This window comes from Aptenodytes patagonicus, chromosome 18, assembly GCF_965638725.1.
Source record: "Aptenodytes patagonicus chromosome 18, bAptPat1.pri.cur, whole genome shotgun sequence".
Classification (NCBI taxonomy): domain Eukaryota; kingdom Metazoa; phylum Chordata; class Aves; order Sphenisciformes; family Spheniscidae; genus Aptenodytes; species Aptenodytes patagonicus.
In genome coordinates this window covers 5,970,294-5,987,665 of record NC_134966.1, presented here as the reverse complement: position 1 = coordinate 5,987,665, position 17,372 = coordinate 5,970,294, and the positions used below count along the sequence as shown (strand labels likewise).

General features: G+C 45.2%; 1 protein-coding gene across 1 annotated transcript in view; it reads right to left on the bottom strand.

The window, feature by feature from the left end:
- COL27A1 (collagen type XXVII alpha 1 chain) overlaps window positions 1-17,372 on the bottom strand; it is a 161,881-nt gene that overhangs the window by 121,627 nt on the left and 22,882 nt on the right. Inside the window, exons 4-6 of the mRNA XM_076355186.1 lie at window positions 14,826-14,879; window positions 6,586-6,639; window positions 1,462-1,515 (exon numbers count right to left, since the gene is read on the bottom strand). Coding sequence (XP_076211301.1) covers window positions 1,462-1,515; window positions 6,586-6,639; window positions 14,826-14,879 — 162 coding nt within the window. The remainder of the gene's footprint in view (window positions 1-1,461; window positions 1,516-6,585; window positions 6,640-14,825; window positions 14,880-17,372) is intronic.

Here is a 17,372-nt window from a genome sequence, read left to right as displayed (position 1 = left end):
ATCATCATAGGAACGGAGAAGCATTTTGCTGTGAGATCCCTCTAACATCCAATCCATTCGTACAAGCCCATTTTGGCCTCCTCTGATTAGGATCAAAAACCCCTTTAGAGTCTCTACCACTGTGCTGTGTCTGCTTACTGAAAATGCATTTGGAGTATCTAGCTTGAAAATTAGGCATCACTCCAAACTCCTGCTGGAAACTCCTTGTTTCTATTACTGCTAACAGGAATAAAGCCTTGTTAACATGAGCTAAAAGTGATCTGGATCTCTCCCTTTCTTATATTGAGCACGCTTGCAAGAAAACGGTTCCAGGCTCTGCGGGTGGATGATTTCCATGTGATGCCATTCTGATGTAGTGTACCAGAAATTTCAAAAGGCTTCTCGTGCTGTTAAGTTAAAAGCATCGTTTCAGACTTAGCCATCTCAATGTTTTCTAGTGTCACCCTCCATCTTGCATCTGTGTGGCTTGCTGTGCTTCATCAAGGCATCTGGTTTCAAATGAAGGGCCTAAGTTCTTCATGGCTGATGCTTTCTATTAGCTGTGCATTTATAGCAAGGCTTATGATGAAAGGAAGAGAACCAGGCTTCTTGCCCTGGACATGAGTTATGAAGTATTGTGCAGGTACCACTGAAAGAGCTAATCGAGGTAGATGTTGTGGAGCCCTGATCACTCTTCTATTCATTTCTAGACTTCTGTGAGGCCTTGTTGCCTCAGTAAAAATCGCTCAGCTGTGAAACAGCAAAAATGGGAGTTGTAACTTACTGAAAAGAATTAGCAGAACCCTGATCCTTAATGATTGCTAAATCCAGAAACCAGCTACACTTCCCAGTTGTGTGCTTTGTGTTGATTTGAGTAGACCTTGGTGGAAAGGCCACTGGTTGTCACACAGCAGGGCCCATGCGTTGGCAGTGCAACGGTCTGAGAAGCCTCCCTTTCTCCACCAGTGGGACGGCACGGCTGCTCTCAGAGTACCGATCTGCTGTAGGCTGTGTATGTGACGCGAGGCAAAGCACTGTTTCTCAGCTCCTCGTCAAGAACATCCTTTCCTTTGCCTTCAAGTTTTTTATTGCTCACACTGGGATTGCCTCTTTCTACAGCTGCGTGCCCAGAGCTGGCAAGGTGTGGCTGTATCTCACATGCGCTAGTTTAAATACCTAGCTTAAGTAGCCACATGCTTACAGCAGCAGGGACTTAAGTTTGGGCTGTAGATTATGCATAAAATGGATAAACACTTGGACAACAAAAAGCTGTGGCAGCAAGCATTTCAGTGCAGTGTGGTCAATACCTTAGCTAACTCTCTTTAGTCCTGAATCCCAGGGTCTAAGTCTTAATTTTCAGTCCTAAGTCTACTTGAGTAGCTGTGATGCTCGTGGCTGCAGTATGGACTCCCTCCATGTGCACGCGCAGGGCTTAAAGCGCACCGTGGTCTTGATGCCTGTGCACTCTGGGCAACATCTTACCTTCTGTCCATTGCGAGCTTTTCCAGGTGACAACCCAGGATCACCTTTCTGACCCTGAAATGAAAAACTTTCATTAATGACATAATCCAAGGACCCAGGCTATAGACGTGGTTCTGCTTCCATCAAGCCTCCAAATTAGAAAAGCATTTTGTTTTACCTCCATCTTGCCCCGACATCCCAAATGTATTAAAGTCCCCAGGTATAGCTGTTTTTCCGGGGCTGGTTTTGGTGAGTCAGTGCTGCTGCTAAAGCGTTGAGTTTTAAATAGTATTTGACAGTATTAAATTGACTAAAGAAAGGATAACTGCAAAAAGGAAATGTCAGGACTTTTGATACTTATTAGACTAGACAGCTGTGATTTCTTCCTTGTCTACAACTACCATCACAAAAATAATTACCAAGCCTATTACTGCAGCTAAACCAGCCTTCTTAACATCTTGCTAGTTGCTGTTGCTTTTTTAACTGTGGGGAACAGATGAAACTGCAGAGAAAGTTACACTAATTAGACACTACCAACAGCCAGAGCAATTGTGAAGCTTTCAGGCTGGCAGAAGAAAGAGGCACACTTTATCTTAAGTGGCAGTATTCTTCATTTTCCTTTTTAACAACTGTGATGAGAGAAGTTACAATTTAAGACTGTGATCTGACGAACACAGGCTGGAATTTCAGCAGCGTTTGAACGTCTAATTCCAGTAGATCCCTTTGAAAATCCTAGTTCAAATTCTTAAAAGGTGGAAAGGTGATGTGTGCACCTAACAGGGTGAGACATAGAAGTAGGAAAAACTAGAAGAGATTTGAAGCGTGCCAGATTCTTTTGGCAGGGGAAAGGTAAGGCTTAGCACGCAAAGAAGCTTAGGTCTGTATAACATCTCTTCTGGTACAGCTAGGACACAGGTGTCCCAACATCAGGCACTGGCCATTTAACACCGCTGTGATCATCAACAACTTGCAACCTCTGTGTGCCGCATCAGCAGCACGGGATTCAAAACCGGCCACCAAGCACAAGACAGTTGTGAGGGTTAATTAATGCTTGTCAAGTGAAGTGCTGGGAGGGAAGGTGAGACCCTACAAAGGAGTAATAGTATTTATTAACTGGCATTTCTCATTAGCAGCACAAAGGTCTAGTTATAGCTAGCTGAGCAGCTTTTCCATGCAGCCTCATTGCGGCTGCATTCGACACATACTTCCCACCTTGCACAGAGTGTAAATCTCCCTCTCCTCCTCCACCATCCACCACAAGCTGCAAGGTTCAGGGAGTGAGACTACTTGGCTACGGACTGTAGGGAGCACTGCTGATTCAAGGCAGATGCATCTGTACAAATTCTGAATGAAGGCTGCCTGGTTTCCAAACAGTAAATGAAGTCATGCAGATAATCTTGCTTTGCATGCAGCTGTTATCAGGGCAATTCTCCCACTCTTTGAGCTTCAGAGCAGTCAGTGGGTGCTACAACTGCTTGGAACAGATTAAAGCAGTCCTCAGGATCACAGGGTATTAATTTCTACTCTGCAAAATTAATTTACTGCAGCAGGTAGACACCCACCACTCTCCCTAAATCTTGCCATGTGCTCAATGCAATGACTTTCAGCCATGTAAAGGAATACAAGCCTCTCACATTTTTCCCTGGGAAGCTCCAGATCACGTTAGCAAAGACTGTGCTTTGCATCACGGTTCTGTGTTCAACACTGCTGAGACCATCACACAGATGGAGAACTCAGCCACAAGTAGGATTACACTTCCCTAAGATTAATCAGCAAGATGGCATCAGGGCCAGAGAGCACAGATGCCTGGATGCTGAGGGCTGAAATTGTGGATTAATTGCCCAACTCTTCTCGCACAGCAACTACAACATGGGAATTAGCCTAAGCCTTGTCCATCACTAAAGCCTTGGCACCATGCCCACAAGCGTCTCTCTCTCCCATCCCAACTGGCTGAGTACAGTACTTCCTCTTGTAAAGGAAGAAATTGTTTTCTTCTGTTTTTTTCCCTACCTGGGAGAAGTCTAGAGCTGTGCAATTTAAACACCTCAGCTTTGCAATCCCACTAATAGCATTTTAAACATCAGTGAGCCAAACTGATGAGCTACCTTAGAGCCAAACCATTCACTAAAAGGAAAATTCAATTTTTCCTAGCACTGTAACAAGAGAGATTTATCCACAGCAGCTAACTAAGCAAACCATACTAACGCCTGATGCCAAAACCCTCCCAGCTCTTGTCATGGCTTTCAAAAACACACCCTGTCTGACAGCTAATCCTCCTCCCAATCCCAAACTCTATTAGGGCATCCTTGGAGCTACATCTAGTCGTTAGCAAAAATGCCCCTTCTGCCCCCACCAGCAGCTTACAGGTCACACAGGCCAGGCACAACCCTAGCCCAGCATATGTCTACAGCCATTTAAGAGCTTATCTACTATAATCAGTCTTTGCTAACTAGATGCAATAGCAATTTTGCAGCTGCCAAGGACAACAAACAGAATGCAAAAAGTGGCAAGAAGCCCCCTTTAAGAAGTTGCACATTATAAATTGCTGAGAAAGCACGATGGGCGAAATTCTCAGGTGGCGTGAGTGGGTGTAATGCCACTGAAGTCAGTGGAACCATGCCCAAACAGATCAGGGGGAATATGGCTCAACAATTACATACAGCTCTGTGCAGAAGATCAGCTTCCTAAGCGCAAGGGCCTACAAGTGCTCAGCTCCAGTGCTAAGAATAAGGTGGACTCTGCACAGGATAGATTCAGAAATGTAGCAGTCCGACAACACAACGCTGGTGCTCACCAGTGCAATACAACCGGAGAAGGGACGTGCACAAACACACACCTCTCTGCCAGCTGCGATGCCACATCACATCCCTTATAGGCAGCTGATTGCCTGACCTTATGAGTGCTCTGTTAATTCAGCTGATAAAAATTATGCTCCTGGGTTATTTCCTAAGTGACAATGACTTGGTGTTAGTCATGATTTCCAAGCTGTATCTATCTGGGAAACTTCAGTTTCCTTTCTTGGATTGCTTGTTTTTTCCATGGTACTAACTACTATCTAAGGAAGACCTAGTCCAGCAGCTACTTGAAGGCTCTCAGTAAGAGAAGTTCTAGTTGGGGCTGCTCTGCCTTGATGCCCAGGCTGAGCTTTCACAAGTCTATAATTTCAGCCATGGGCTGGGTCTACTAAGAAGATATACCCAGGTGCAGGCTTGCCAAGCCTGGTGAAGGGTAGAGGTATTTAAAATGTAAGGGGGTGAAATATCAAATTTTCGTGCAAAGTCCATCTTCTGCAACTGGTGTAACACCAGAGGAATGAAGGGAAGGAGGGAAGTCAAAACTCTGGGCTCTGATAAACACCTTCCAAAAAGTGCTTCATATGCAAAGGTCTTGCAGTCATGGCTTAGCAGGCTCTCCCTGCTAGAGGTGAAATTACGCCCAGGCCTGGGCTGAGCTACAGCTCTCACATCCCATTGCAAACTTAATACTTCTTTTGACGAAGCATCGTGCAGAACTGCCTAATCCTGCAAATGGTGGCCAGACAAAATTAAAATGTATCGCACAGACTGATGACACCATATCTCTGCTGCAGACTATTACAGCTATCCATCCGCCGAGGGCTTCCTGCTGCCAGACTGCGCATCAAGATGGAGGAAAAATGTTTACAGGAAGTTTTTATTTCTAGTAGGAGACCAGCTGAATACAGCTTTACAACGAAATGATGATTTCTGACATGGCATTGGGCTAAAAGTGTGGGTTTTTTTTTTTAAATCCTATAGCATAGAAACATAGTTTGACTCTACAGATTGGATCAGGCTGAATTTGCAGGACTGGAAGCTAGAGAAAAGAACTTTGATTTGACTTATAAAACTCAACAAGTGTGATCTGGAAGTCATTGACGGAGAATAAATGCAGAACACTACGATGTAGAACTTTTACAGCCTCCCTTTTCAGGCCATATAACTACACTTTAGAATTTAAAACAGCTGCTGTTCACCAGCATGTCTCCAGTGCCTAATTTTTAATCACGTAGAGGCAGCATGCCAAGTTTCCAGAATCTTTTTCCCAGAGCATCAATAGTGTTCATAACATCTCTGCCTACTGATGAGATTGTAAAAAGAAAAGACTCTTGCTTGTACCTTTCTCTGTTTGGCTGAGACATCCCACAGCTTCCTTGGTAGTGAAAACCTCTATTAAGCACTGCCTTTCAAAACTCAACTATTCCTTAGTCCCAGTTAGGTGTTATAAAATATAAATCTATTTCTGTGTAAACAACGACACCAAAACAATCCAAACCAATTTCCCAGGAACTTCCCAGTCTTTAGGTAACACAAAGCCTTTTACACAGGAACAAGCTGGGAATTAAAACGTCTTTCTGAAGGGTTTTGCAGCACACTGGATTAGCTCCCCTCTGGAGCTGCATCTGTGCTAGAGTCTCATGCAAAGGGAGGAGGTCCGGCTGCGAGGGGGGTGACTCCAGCTCCCACCCGGCTGCAGCTCCCTGGGGAGAACGTGTGCACAGGAGAAAAGGACAAAACACGGGGCTCCTGGTGCTGCAGGAGGAGGTCTGTGAGACCTCATGGGAGAGATGAGGACATCTAGAAGGAAGCAATGGGATCGGTTTGGGAGGACTGATGGAGGCCAGGGTTCCCAGAAACTCTGGAGAGGGAAGGAGAGACGAGGGAGTTTCAGGAGGAGGAAGGCAGAGGAAGCCCCAGGTGCTGCCAGTCCCCTCCCCGCTGTCCGGACCCAAAGTTGGATGAGCAGGCTGCAAAATCCCCAGAAGAGAAATGACAAAGGAAAGAAATCCAGACCTGGTGAGGCTCTGGAGTGGGAGGATTCCACTGCCCTCGTCTCAACATAGCAGGCTATGCCTGGCACAGGCATAGCTTAAGCAGGATCCTAATTAAGCAGTCTTTGAAATTAGGGAGAACCAAGAACCGAGGCACACAGCAGGGTCTCTCGCAAGCACAGGGAAAAGCTTTGGCTGTGCTGCTGGAGGGCCTGTGTGTGAGCAGAGGGGAGGGGAGAAATGGCTTCGGCTACTTGTCATTTTGTACAGAGCAGGATGAAAAAGTCTGTACTTCCCCCACTGGAATGTCCTCTGAAACAGGAAGGCAAAAGCTCCTCACGCCAATTAATACTTACTTTCAGGCCTGGGGGCCCAGGTGAGCCAGGGTTTCCGTGGGGACCTGGGGGACCCTAAAAAACACAACAAACGCAAAACAGAGTCAAAAGGCGTTCGTAGGCATCTGCATTAGTCCCGGGAGCGGCAGAAAGTCTCAGGCTGTGCTGTGGCCGGACCTAACAGCGCAGCACCAGCAGCCTGCCCCCCAGCAGGAAGACAGCTTCAGCGGGACTCTCGTTAGTGCCTTCGGAGCGGTGAAACTTGGCTGCCGGTTCCCACCTACCTTTACAGAAGGTGGTTTCAGGCTGAAACCACAGGCTCTTTCAGGTGGTGTGTCTGTCACCACAAGATGTGTCATGTGGTGTCATGACAACAAGATGATTTGGGTACACCAAATATTCCACAACCAGGAACAGAAACTACCTTGGGGTCGGGGGAGTCAAAGCTGTGCAAGGAGCCCCAGCAGAAAGAGGTGGAGGTAGGCAGAGGGGAGTGGAACCGTGGCAGGGTGTTAACAATTTTTTTTAGCCAAAATGGAAGAGAACACAACTAATGACTAAAGGGAAATTTTAAATTGTTCAGCTATTTGAGATGAACTCATTTCCCCAGCAACCAGATTTTTGCCTTTAGAGGTTAGAAAGAGAATGGATGGCCGGACAGTAAAACGGGGGGAGCAGAGGTAAGCCCCTGTTTAAACCATTTAAATCTGTATTTTTGCATAGGTCTCACAAGCCGACGACACTGTCAGAGTATTTACCTCAGATCACATACAGCAGTATCTCCTTTTGCATCGTATTTTAACCCACCGTGCATATTTTCCAAAGACTATTTAGGGAGTTATCTGGAATAAGCAGCTAAGAATAGTTTATCCCGGGATTGTATAGAGCACAGAAGATCTGTTAACCTTTCAGGCAGAAGTAATAACAATTCTAAGTCCTCTTGAAGACGTTCCTGGGAGATGAAACAACCTGAAGATTCAATTCCAAGGGCTCCTGTTCTGCCAAGACTGTGTGTGAGCTTTACACCACCATGAGGAGCATTTTACTGTACCCTCTAGTTAGAAGGAGTACAGGCTAGGGGATAAAAAGCCACTCAGACACTTTCTCAGTAAGTTGTAGTATTTCCGATGAGCTCTTCAGCATATGTGGGGCCAAAATCTTCAGGGTCTGATTTCCAAGGAAAATCACTGCAGTTAAACATGTGACTGCCATCCAAGTTCAGTGCCATTCCTGTCTTTTGAGAGAACATGAGTGCGCTGATGTATATTCAGTTTTATTTTTACTACACTGTAATAGAAAATAATGGCTTTTTTTATTTAGCTATTGTATCTTGTGGTATAGACAGTTGTTGAGTGCTCAGTGCTATTTCACAACACATGCTGCTCTGCTGTAAGAGGCTGTTCAGTTAAAAGGCTGAGGCTGAACTTTTCAAATGGCATTTTTTCCCCAAATAAATTTAATATCCCATTCTTAAATTCCTTCCAAATTTTCAGCCTGAAACCAAATACATTTATTGTCCCATTCTTAATTTCCTTCCAAATTTTCAGCCTGAAATTCTCCGATAGTTTAGCCTGGCTGTGAATTTCCAATGAAACTGAAAGAACTTTAATTAGAATTAAGGTATTTGAGTATCAATTTGCCATTTGAAAACCATATAGCTGCTGTAACCAGAGTAACTGAGCACCAAGTAGTCTTAAATAAATTCATCTTCCCAGCAAACATCATCTGTCCACCTCATTGGGTGGGACACTGCAACAGAAACAATGTGCTGTTTAAGGTAATTCAACAAGTCTGTGGTAGTAAAAGCGCTTCAACCCAAGTTTTCCAAGTCTCAAATATGTATGAAAATTAATATTAAGTGACAGAAATCAGAACAGTAAAGTCTCTATAAAAGATGGGTTCCTAAAAAGCTCTTACACGTAAGCAATAATCTAGGTAGCTCTGAACAGGGTTCATAAATCCAGACTGCTGCTAGATTTGAGGAGGGAATTCAGCTGTTATTCAACTTTGGAATCAGGCAGCTTGGCTCAAAGCCTATTTCAGTGCAGTTAGTTGAAATCCGTGCTCCACCATAGCCCGGGGCAGGCTCAAAACTGTCAGACTGGAGAGAACAGCATGGTTTGGTGTGACTCCTAGCTGAAAACCATAGTTTCCAGGAGGAAACCTGGAACTTAGGAAGCTCAGTTGCTGATCAAGAGCTCCTGGATAAGAGACTAATCACACCTCCAGCAAAATTTGGTGCAGGCTCTTCCAGAGCTAAACCAAAGCACAGCAACACAATCATAAAAAGCCTTAACCAAAAGAAGGAAAGAAGGGAGAAAGAATCTAGTCCCAGTATCCAGTGACAAAACACGTGATTACGAAAAACACAGGCTCTTGACATAAGATGGAGCCTTTACCACTGAATTAAATGAGGCTCATAGCGTGTGATCCAGGCAAAGGAAGGTCAGAAACCCATCCTATTCCCAAAGATCAATGTGGTCTTATCCTAGTGAGAAGTGGCCACATCCTGCTGATGAAGTGACAGTGGGAAGTCCAGTCTGGCACGCAAGAAACTGCTGTAACCAAGTCTGGGGCTTGCGCTAAACATTTTAAACTGCTCTCATAACTGTGGAGAGAAAAGGGCGTAGTCTGGCAGTAGTCCTAAAAATGGTAAAAAATAACTGATCTTGATGTGTTCCAACATGGTTAGTCCTGAATCTGTGATTACACCCACATTCTTGGCAGAGGAGGAAGATGCGGTGTGGTACAGTTAGATGGGCTGAGTAACAAAAGGTACAGGACAGCATCCGCCTCAGGAGCTGTTAGCAATACAAAATCTGAACAGGCAGGCCTTACACATTAATCCATGCACCAATCTGCAAGCCCCAATAACAGTCATCATGCCCCCAAGCTACCCACCCTTGTTTTATTAAACCCAGTCCAATGTTCATTCCTCTTCTCCTACTGCGCCCATCAGAATTACCCATCTCCAACCAGTGCTCCCAGAAATAGCCCTCTTTCCATGGAGAAGCAATTCAAGAGTTAACTGCTTTGTAGTTCTATAGTTAATTGCTATATTTTACTCATGCTATCCTGGACTTAATTCAATTTCCCACTCATATCTAGAAATTGGGACTCTCCTAAATATATTTATCATCAATACATTAGTTTTGCTCCTCTTTTCTACACACAGGATGGGACAATGCTGAGACCGCTGAATAAAAAAATTCCACAGCACGCATTACTATTTGCACGCGCGCCTGTTTACCCACCCACTTTGGCTCCCTTATAACCGCTGAAACAATCCAATCTAGCGGCAAGCAAACTTGCATCTGAAATCTTCCAAGCCTTGCACCAGAAATTCCACGGAAAATTTTACCATGGGACAGCAGCAGCCCAAGACTCAGCGGCACGGAGACCAGAACAATCCCTGAATGTGTTCTCCAAATGGCTGGGGCGGGGGGGGGGGTGTTGTCCCAAAGGTGACGGGTTTGTAATCTCCCTGGAATGTCTTTTACGTGAACGATGCTACTTGAGAACTACGCTGTGCCATCCAGTTCATCTCGGTGACGCGCCTGGAGATGGGACCCTGCTCACAGAAGCGCTTTTATGTGTACTGGTTCACAGCCCAAAAAATTAACAAAAGTATAACTGTGCACAGCTCCCCCCATCCCTCCAGCATTCATGAGGAGGGGAAAAAAAACCCTCCGAACTCCTGCTAAATGCTAGAAAGCTTCAGTCCAAGGAATGACCACTCAATTCAAAACTCATTATGTCTTGGGGTTTCACTGTGTAAAGCAAGTTTTTCTGCTCCTGACCTACAGATCCCACTCTGACCTCTGGCTTGCTGAAAAATGAGCTAAATATTTGAAGTGAAGCCAAACAAACTGTTTCTTTAAACACTTCTTTTCAGAAATTGGAAAATCTTCCTAATGGAATGAGGATACCGGGGAACCTCTACAGCTGACTAAGTTCTTGCTTGTTTTAGGAGGGAAGCCCTGCATTTTGAAAGAAAGGGAGATTTTTTGCAACCACAGACCAAATGTAACAGGGACATGTTACACTGGGACCTTGCAATCTTTCAAGCTGCTGAGGTTCACAGGAGGATGGCAAGAACATCCGAAAGCATCAGGAAGTGCACAGGTATTCTCTTCACCCATCCATTTAGATTTCTCTTGTATTGTATCAGAGAAGTTAAATAAAACAAGAGCAATTGCAGCATGCCAGGATTTTTATTCCCAATTCTGCCTCTGACCTGTTGCGTGGACATGGGTAAAACACTCCCCTTACATCTGAGTTTGCTTACCTGTTAGACAGAGAGATCGGCTTCCAGTGGGAGCTGGCTTCCTAAATTATTTGTTTTGGAAAGTTTGACCACAGCTCTTTTCTTGCTGACCTGGGAGTGAAGCCAACAACCGGACTCCTGCCTGTCACGTGTTGGCTTGCTGTCTCCTTCACGTAGGAGGGGGACAGATAACTAGGGTTTACATAGCACTCGCCCAGAAGGCAACATTTAAGACCAAGTATCATGGTTCACAGTACTTTTCTGCAGACCTGATTAAATCACAGGTAGTTTGCTGGTCTAACTATACCAGTGGGGACTGACCAACATAGATGTGCTGGCAAAAGCCTCTGATGCAGACAGCCTGGGAGCGAAGCTATTCGAGTCCTGGGTGAGGCAGGAATAAGCTACGATGGTGCAGAAGTTATTGCTCCACCGGGAGCCCTTTGTTGACAGTTACTTGTAGAGCTTGTTAGCACAGCTCTGCTAGCAAAACCCAGCCTCGGTCACTGCCTCCCCCTAAACCTTGATGTTTGAAGAAATGCAAAGGTCACCTGCAGAAATGAAGTGCAACGCACATTGCTTGCACAGAACTGCTCTGTGCGGGTTGCTGTGCGCGTACCCGAGTGCCACCGCTCTCACACACAGCTGTGGAAAAGGTGTCCCACTACCTGCCCGGCAAAGTGCTTTCACATCACAGAAACCCGGGGAAAACCTTCATTGCTAAAACCGCCATTCCCTTCAAGAGGCACCTCGGATCTTACACAGACACTTGCTGAGGCACATGGCACATTCATTTGAGGAAAAGCGGTGTGGGCAGATCTCTTGCTTATGCCTCAAATTCTTTAATGCAGACATAAAAGCCAAAACCAATCCTATCTGGATACAGACAGAGAGAAAACCTTCCTGTAAAGTGCACATGACTAATACAGCAATATCTCTACAGGTTTGCAAAGCGCCTGAGGAAGCGTTGTTAGCCATCATTTCCAGTCATCAGAACTGCAACATTTTTACTCCTTTCCCTTGGAGTCCCTTAGGCAATAACGGGAAGAAGAAACACCCAGCTTTCATTTGTTAGATATCTCTGCCTTCATAGTTGCAGAGAGAAGAACATCGCTACAGTCTGAATCTGTCTCAGTGGGTCCCTGATGCTGAGTGATAGGGTGTAAAATTAATTCCACGCTCCTAAAATGGGGATCGGCTTTTAAAAGTCGAGAAATTGTCATTTTCAAGACTGCCACTATCCACTTAGCTACTCCACCTTGGGTTGCACTTGAATGCCAGGATGTGTCCCGAACACAACCTCTTTCATGCTTTTACAAAGACTGGCATTTGTTGTTGCAAGCCAGGTGGCATTGCTTACGTGGAAGAGCAACATTCAGACTGTACAGGCAAGTCTAGCGATACTTATCTGCTGGAAACAAGGAGACAGAATCGTGGGATCAGCCAGCTTTTCTTACGAACTGTCACTGACCACAGTCTCACCCTCAAAGCAAAAGCTAATCAGAGCTTTCGTTTTACCCTCAGCAATATGGGGGGAGAAAGGGAAATAAAACAGAGACAATACAGAATTCAAAGGAGTGGAAATACTGCGCTACGTCAGCAAGAGAGCCACTTTATGGACTTCACAGCTACAAAAGGTCGTGAGTCAAATGTTGCGATTAGATTTTCAAATGAGCCAAGTAATTGTATAAGCATTAATAATGTAGAAATTACACAAGCTACAACAAGGGCAATTATGTCTCATGCTTTAGGCCATAAACTGCATTGGTGACAAGGAAATATCCTTCCTTTCCTCTGGCATCGAGCACGGCAAAGTTGCATGCAATGTACAGCCCCCCTCAGGAGCTCCAATCTTGGTCTGGAGCCCCATGGGACACCTCATGGGTTACCATTGGGCTGGGCTGGTGTGAGAACTGTGTGGCTGCTTTGTTTGAGGATCCGGTTAGGCAGAGGTAGAACATAACCCCTGCAGTGTTGCACATTTATTTTTAAGTGGCTCATGCACAACAAACACAAAAGACGCAAGAATTCCCCTAAGCCTGTCTTAGTTTCTGGCAGCTCTTCTTCTTTGCAATGAAATCCTTAAACCCCAAAGAACCACAAGAAAAAAAATACTACAAACATGTTGCAAAGTCAAAACAACTTATGCACAGAGCAGTTCTGTCTCCAGTGCTCCAGGCCAGACATTTACAGAGTGACCCTTTTGCCCCCTCCCAAAATTAGCACAGCCTCTTTGCAGAGGTCTGACCCAAGCTGGGCTCAGCTGTGCAGAGCACTTCCTAAATGGGACCACTTTCCTGGGCTGATTCTCAGCACCTCTGGCAGGGACTGAACTCAGAAATCCTCTGTTGCTTATTGTCTTTCAGAGGATGATCTTAAATATAGGATGGAGCATGCCACAGCTGGGGAATAACACAGAAAGTTATGACACGGCTTCCACAATGCTTTTTTCTTCAGAAAACCTCAAGTTTTGGCAGGTAGTGGAATTCAGATGTAGAGCTGAAATTTGGTCATTCACGCAGCAGGCAGGGGATGCAGCTGGGGTCTCCAGACACGGAGTCTAGCTTGCACACCACAGGATTGCAAGAAGTAACACCAAACACCTCTCCTAAGTAATGAGATGGGGTAAGAACAAACTTTCAGCCTTAATGGGGACTTGCTAAGAACTGTAAACTCCAGACAGTTTGCTGATGTGGTTGCTGCTCAGGTATTTGTAAACAGAAGACATCAGGGCTGTACAACCAGTTGTGCTGATGTTTCACTAAAGAACATATCTAGTGTGGAACAGATTGTCCTGTCCATAAAACACACGAGCCTAGTGCTATCTAATGCCTTACACTTATGGCCCAAGTCAGTATTCAGATCTGTTGATATCCATGCCCAGGCTGCAGGGGGTCCTGCAGACCTTTTGGTTTTTACTGTTGTAGAAAGGAGCTGCGTTTATCTTTACTGGTTACTGCAAGATCTCACAGGACTGTAACAAGTGTCCTCAGGGAATGCACAGCCTTCTAGCTCTTAGCCTCTTGGTTGTTCTTTAAAGGCATTACATGGGGTTGAGTTTTAGCCAAGTATGTGTGAGGAAATCTCCCTCTGCTGCCAGGCCAGGATGCTGCCTGGATCACGGATCCAAATATTCCCTCCTTCCAGCCTCAGACACTTGCATCTTTTGATTCCCAACCCACGTCAGTGCAGTGCTCAGGAAATGGGCTCCGTGACCGTACCTTGTGGGACAGCACCTTGCTACCGTGAAAGTGGTGCCAACAGTTAACTGTATCCAGATCAGGCGCGTTGCCCAGCTTTGGGAGACTACTTCTGCAGCTAGGCCAATGCAGAAAGCTTTTCTCACAGCTAGCTGCAGCACTCGGCACCAGATGTTTCCTCAGCATAGCACTCAATGTTCAAAGATCTGCGTCAGAATTTAAAGTAGGGAGGAAGAAATTCAGGAATTTGCAATGGATCTTGTAGAACAGCTCAGACATTTTGCTCTAGATCCTGAAAAGGAGTCAGAGAGCAGGTCTCAGTCTGGGGAACACAAAAGCTCATCCTTGTGTGTTGAGTCCTTTGTCCAAGAACATGGCCTCACTAGTGAAGGCATAGTGACAGTGAGGGACCTCAAAAGGAAGCAATTTGGGAAGCTGGGGAGAGTGAAGGACAGAACAAAAAGCAGCCAAAGCTAATATTTAGCACTGGATTTGCAAGAAGAGATGGATACTGGAAACAAAATGAGACAGACAGAGCTCATTCTTCTGACAGCCATTTGGAAGCATTCATTCCCAGCCTTTGCTGATGCCAAACCTTAGCCCAGGGAGGCTGCAAATCACCAGTGTGGCCTCCTGAAAACCTGTAACAGGGAATGAGAAAAAGGAAAAAGGCCAGACCTCAACAGTGGGGCTTAAAGCAATCATTACTCAGCCATAGGAACATACAACAACCCTTGGAACAGTGGGACAGGCAGATGCAAGTACAAATGGAGAGAAATTTTTAAACCACTTACTCGGGAACCTCTCTTGCCAGGTGGTCCTGGTAAGCCCGGCAGACCTGGTGGACCCTAGAAAAATAAAAATAAGTATTAATGATGGTTCTATAACAGGATGGTGCTCCTGACAGTATTTCAAGGAGACCCATAATACAACCATTTGGAGAAGACCTGGGGAGAAGGGCCAGTTATAACACCATGGCCAGAATTTCCTTTCAACTTACGCTATTACCATAAAGGGATAAAAGCCATGCACAATAACATCTGCAGAAGCATATATTTCCATGGAGTAGAGAAAGAGCGTTCACATCTTTCTGCTGTGGACCGCATTCCTGTGATCACAGCTGTGTTTCACGCTTCCAGTTTCCTGGACCCGTGCTGTAACACAGGGGTAACACAACTGTCTCCCAGCTTCGGAGTCTTCTGCTATGTGCTAGCACACAACAGAAGTAACGTGTTAGCACCCTGGCGAGGGAGGAACACTGTGTGTTGTAATATATACCAGCTGAGGATGTATAGTTCTTGGTGTTGTAGGTTCCTACATGAGTTGCAACATAATCGCATCCCAGCACTTCATATTTTAAATCAACGTGTTACAAAATGTAATAAAATTGGTGTCAATGCTGGAAATTCTTAAATACGGCTCTGTAATATAGGAGAGGTCAACTCATACATGTCAGAGTAGTGGGGGTTCTTGGAAGAGGGTGAGAACAAAGTGGAGGTATCAGGCACCCAGCTGTGCACTGATCTGAAACAGGTTAGGAAAAAATACTTAACCTATGAGGTTTGAACTCCTTTGAATTTATTCATTTATTTATTCATTTTTTTCAATGCGACTGGAGAAATCAGGTTTCTAGAGAGCCATTTGCAACTCCTAATAACTCCTCAAAACTTCTTTTCCCCCAAGCCAAAAATGTCTAACAAGAATAACTGTTAATTAAAGTGTCTCCCAGAGGATTTATAATCTAGTAGCTCTTTACAAAAGATGAGTTTTCATTGCATCCAGGGGAGAGAGTGATCCAGAGCAGCAGACTGAAGGATGTTTGGAAGGCAGCCTGAGCTCTCCAACTGCGTGGCAGTCAGGAGAGCAGGTCCCAGGAGCAACGCTCTGCAGGGAAGATGGGTGCATCGCATGGAGCAGGTGCAGCGCAAGCCCCACGGCCGCACTCCGGCCCCCGCACAGCCTCGCTCCCTTCCCACTGGCTCACCTCTGTAGGACCTCACATGCTCGATCGCCCCAAGCGGAGCCTGCTGCAGGGCTGACCCTGTTGCTGCTGAAGGATTGCCAGGCAGGACTGCTCAGGCTCCGCAGCGTATTACTGACCCCGAGGAAAAGTGAAAAGTTCGTGATCTCTAACGCAGGAGTCATCAAGGGCGTGATTTAGTAACAAAAATAAACCCTGGAGATCCCTATCCTAAATCTCATGCCCAGGATAAGATTTTGAACAGAGAAAACCTGCCTGAACCATATAGGTAACTGATGAATAAACATTCCCCTAAGATTACCAACCCTCCTATACATAAGCAGTAAATTAGTATAAAGGAAATCTTTTGAAAAAGACATCCAGCCAAACTTGGTACAGTAGAAAACAGTCAGGGGGAAGAGTAAGCAAAGCCCAGGGTAGGTCTTTCTGTGCTACTAATTTGTCAGGACATCAAATGAATCATAACCTATTTTTTTTCTATAGTAACTTCTATCTGTAGTAAAGATGACAAGAAAAGGATTGTTTTAAAAGCGTGAGAGCCTACCCAGCATAGAATAGCTAATGCCCCACACTTAGACACACAGGGATGGACTTCTACCACCGTATCACTCACTGCTACTACCCAACACTGCTGCCTGTCCTGGAGATTTCCAGTCTCTATAGGCTGGGACGCTTCATCTGACCTCTTTGCAAGTTACTTATTGCTGGCTAACACAGTATGACTAGTCCTTGTATTAACAACCCTCATTGATACAGCTGACCCTCATTTTAGCAATACACACAGCATTTTAACCTGCCATTGTGCCAGCTCAGGGCCCCATGCATAATGCAATTATACAGCTGTGCAAATAGACACATGATTGTAGGGTTTTTTAAGCCTCATGTATAACTGTGCTCCAGAATCCAAGCTTTTATTAAAAAAATCCCCTTGCCCTTTTAGTTGGGAAGATATCAAAACATGAATCCAATGCAACTGATCCAGCGACAGTTAATAGTTTACCAAAGATTAATTCAAGTCCTTAACCTCTTCTCCATCAAAACCCATCCCCATTTACCCCTAGAAGGAGAAATAAAAGAGAAGATGCAACCGTCTGAGAACTGCGTTCCATGCGTACCAGAATTGAGGTGACCTTTTCCACCTTCCTGCTAACAGCAGCTGCAATTGTGCTTGGCCACTTGCGTAAAAATGTTCTCCAAAAAACGTGGGCTGCTCAGAATAAACTGAAGCTAACATAAAAATAAGGAGAGAGTTAATACCTGCACTGGAATGGGAATACGGATTTAAGGGAAAGGCATTTAGCTGGAACAGCACAGAAAGAGCAGTACGTAATTCAGGAGTCCCTATCGCTTTGCTTTGGTT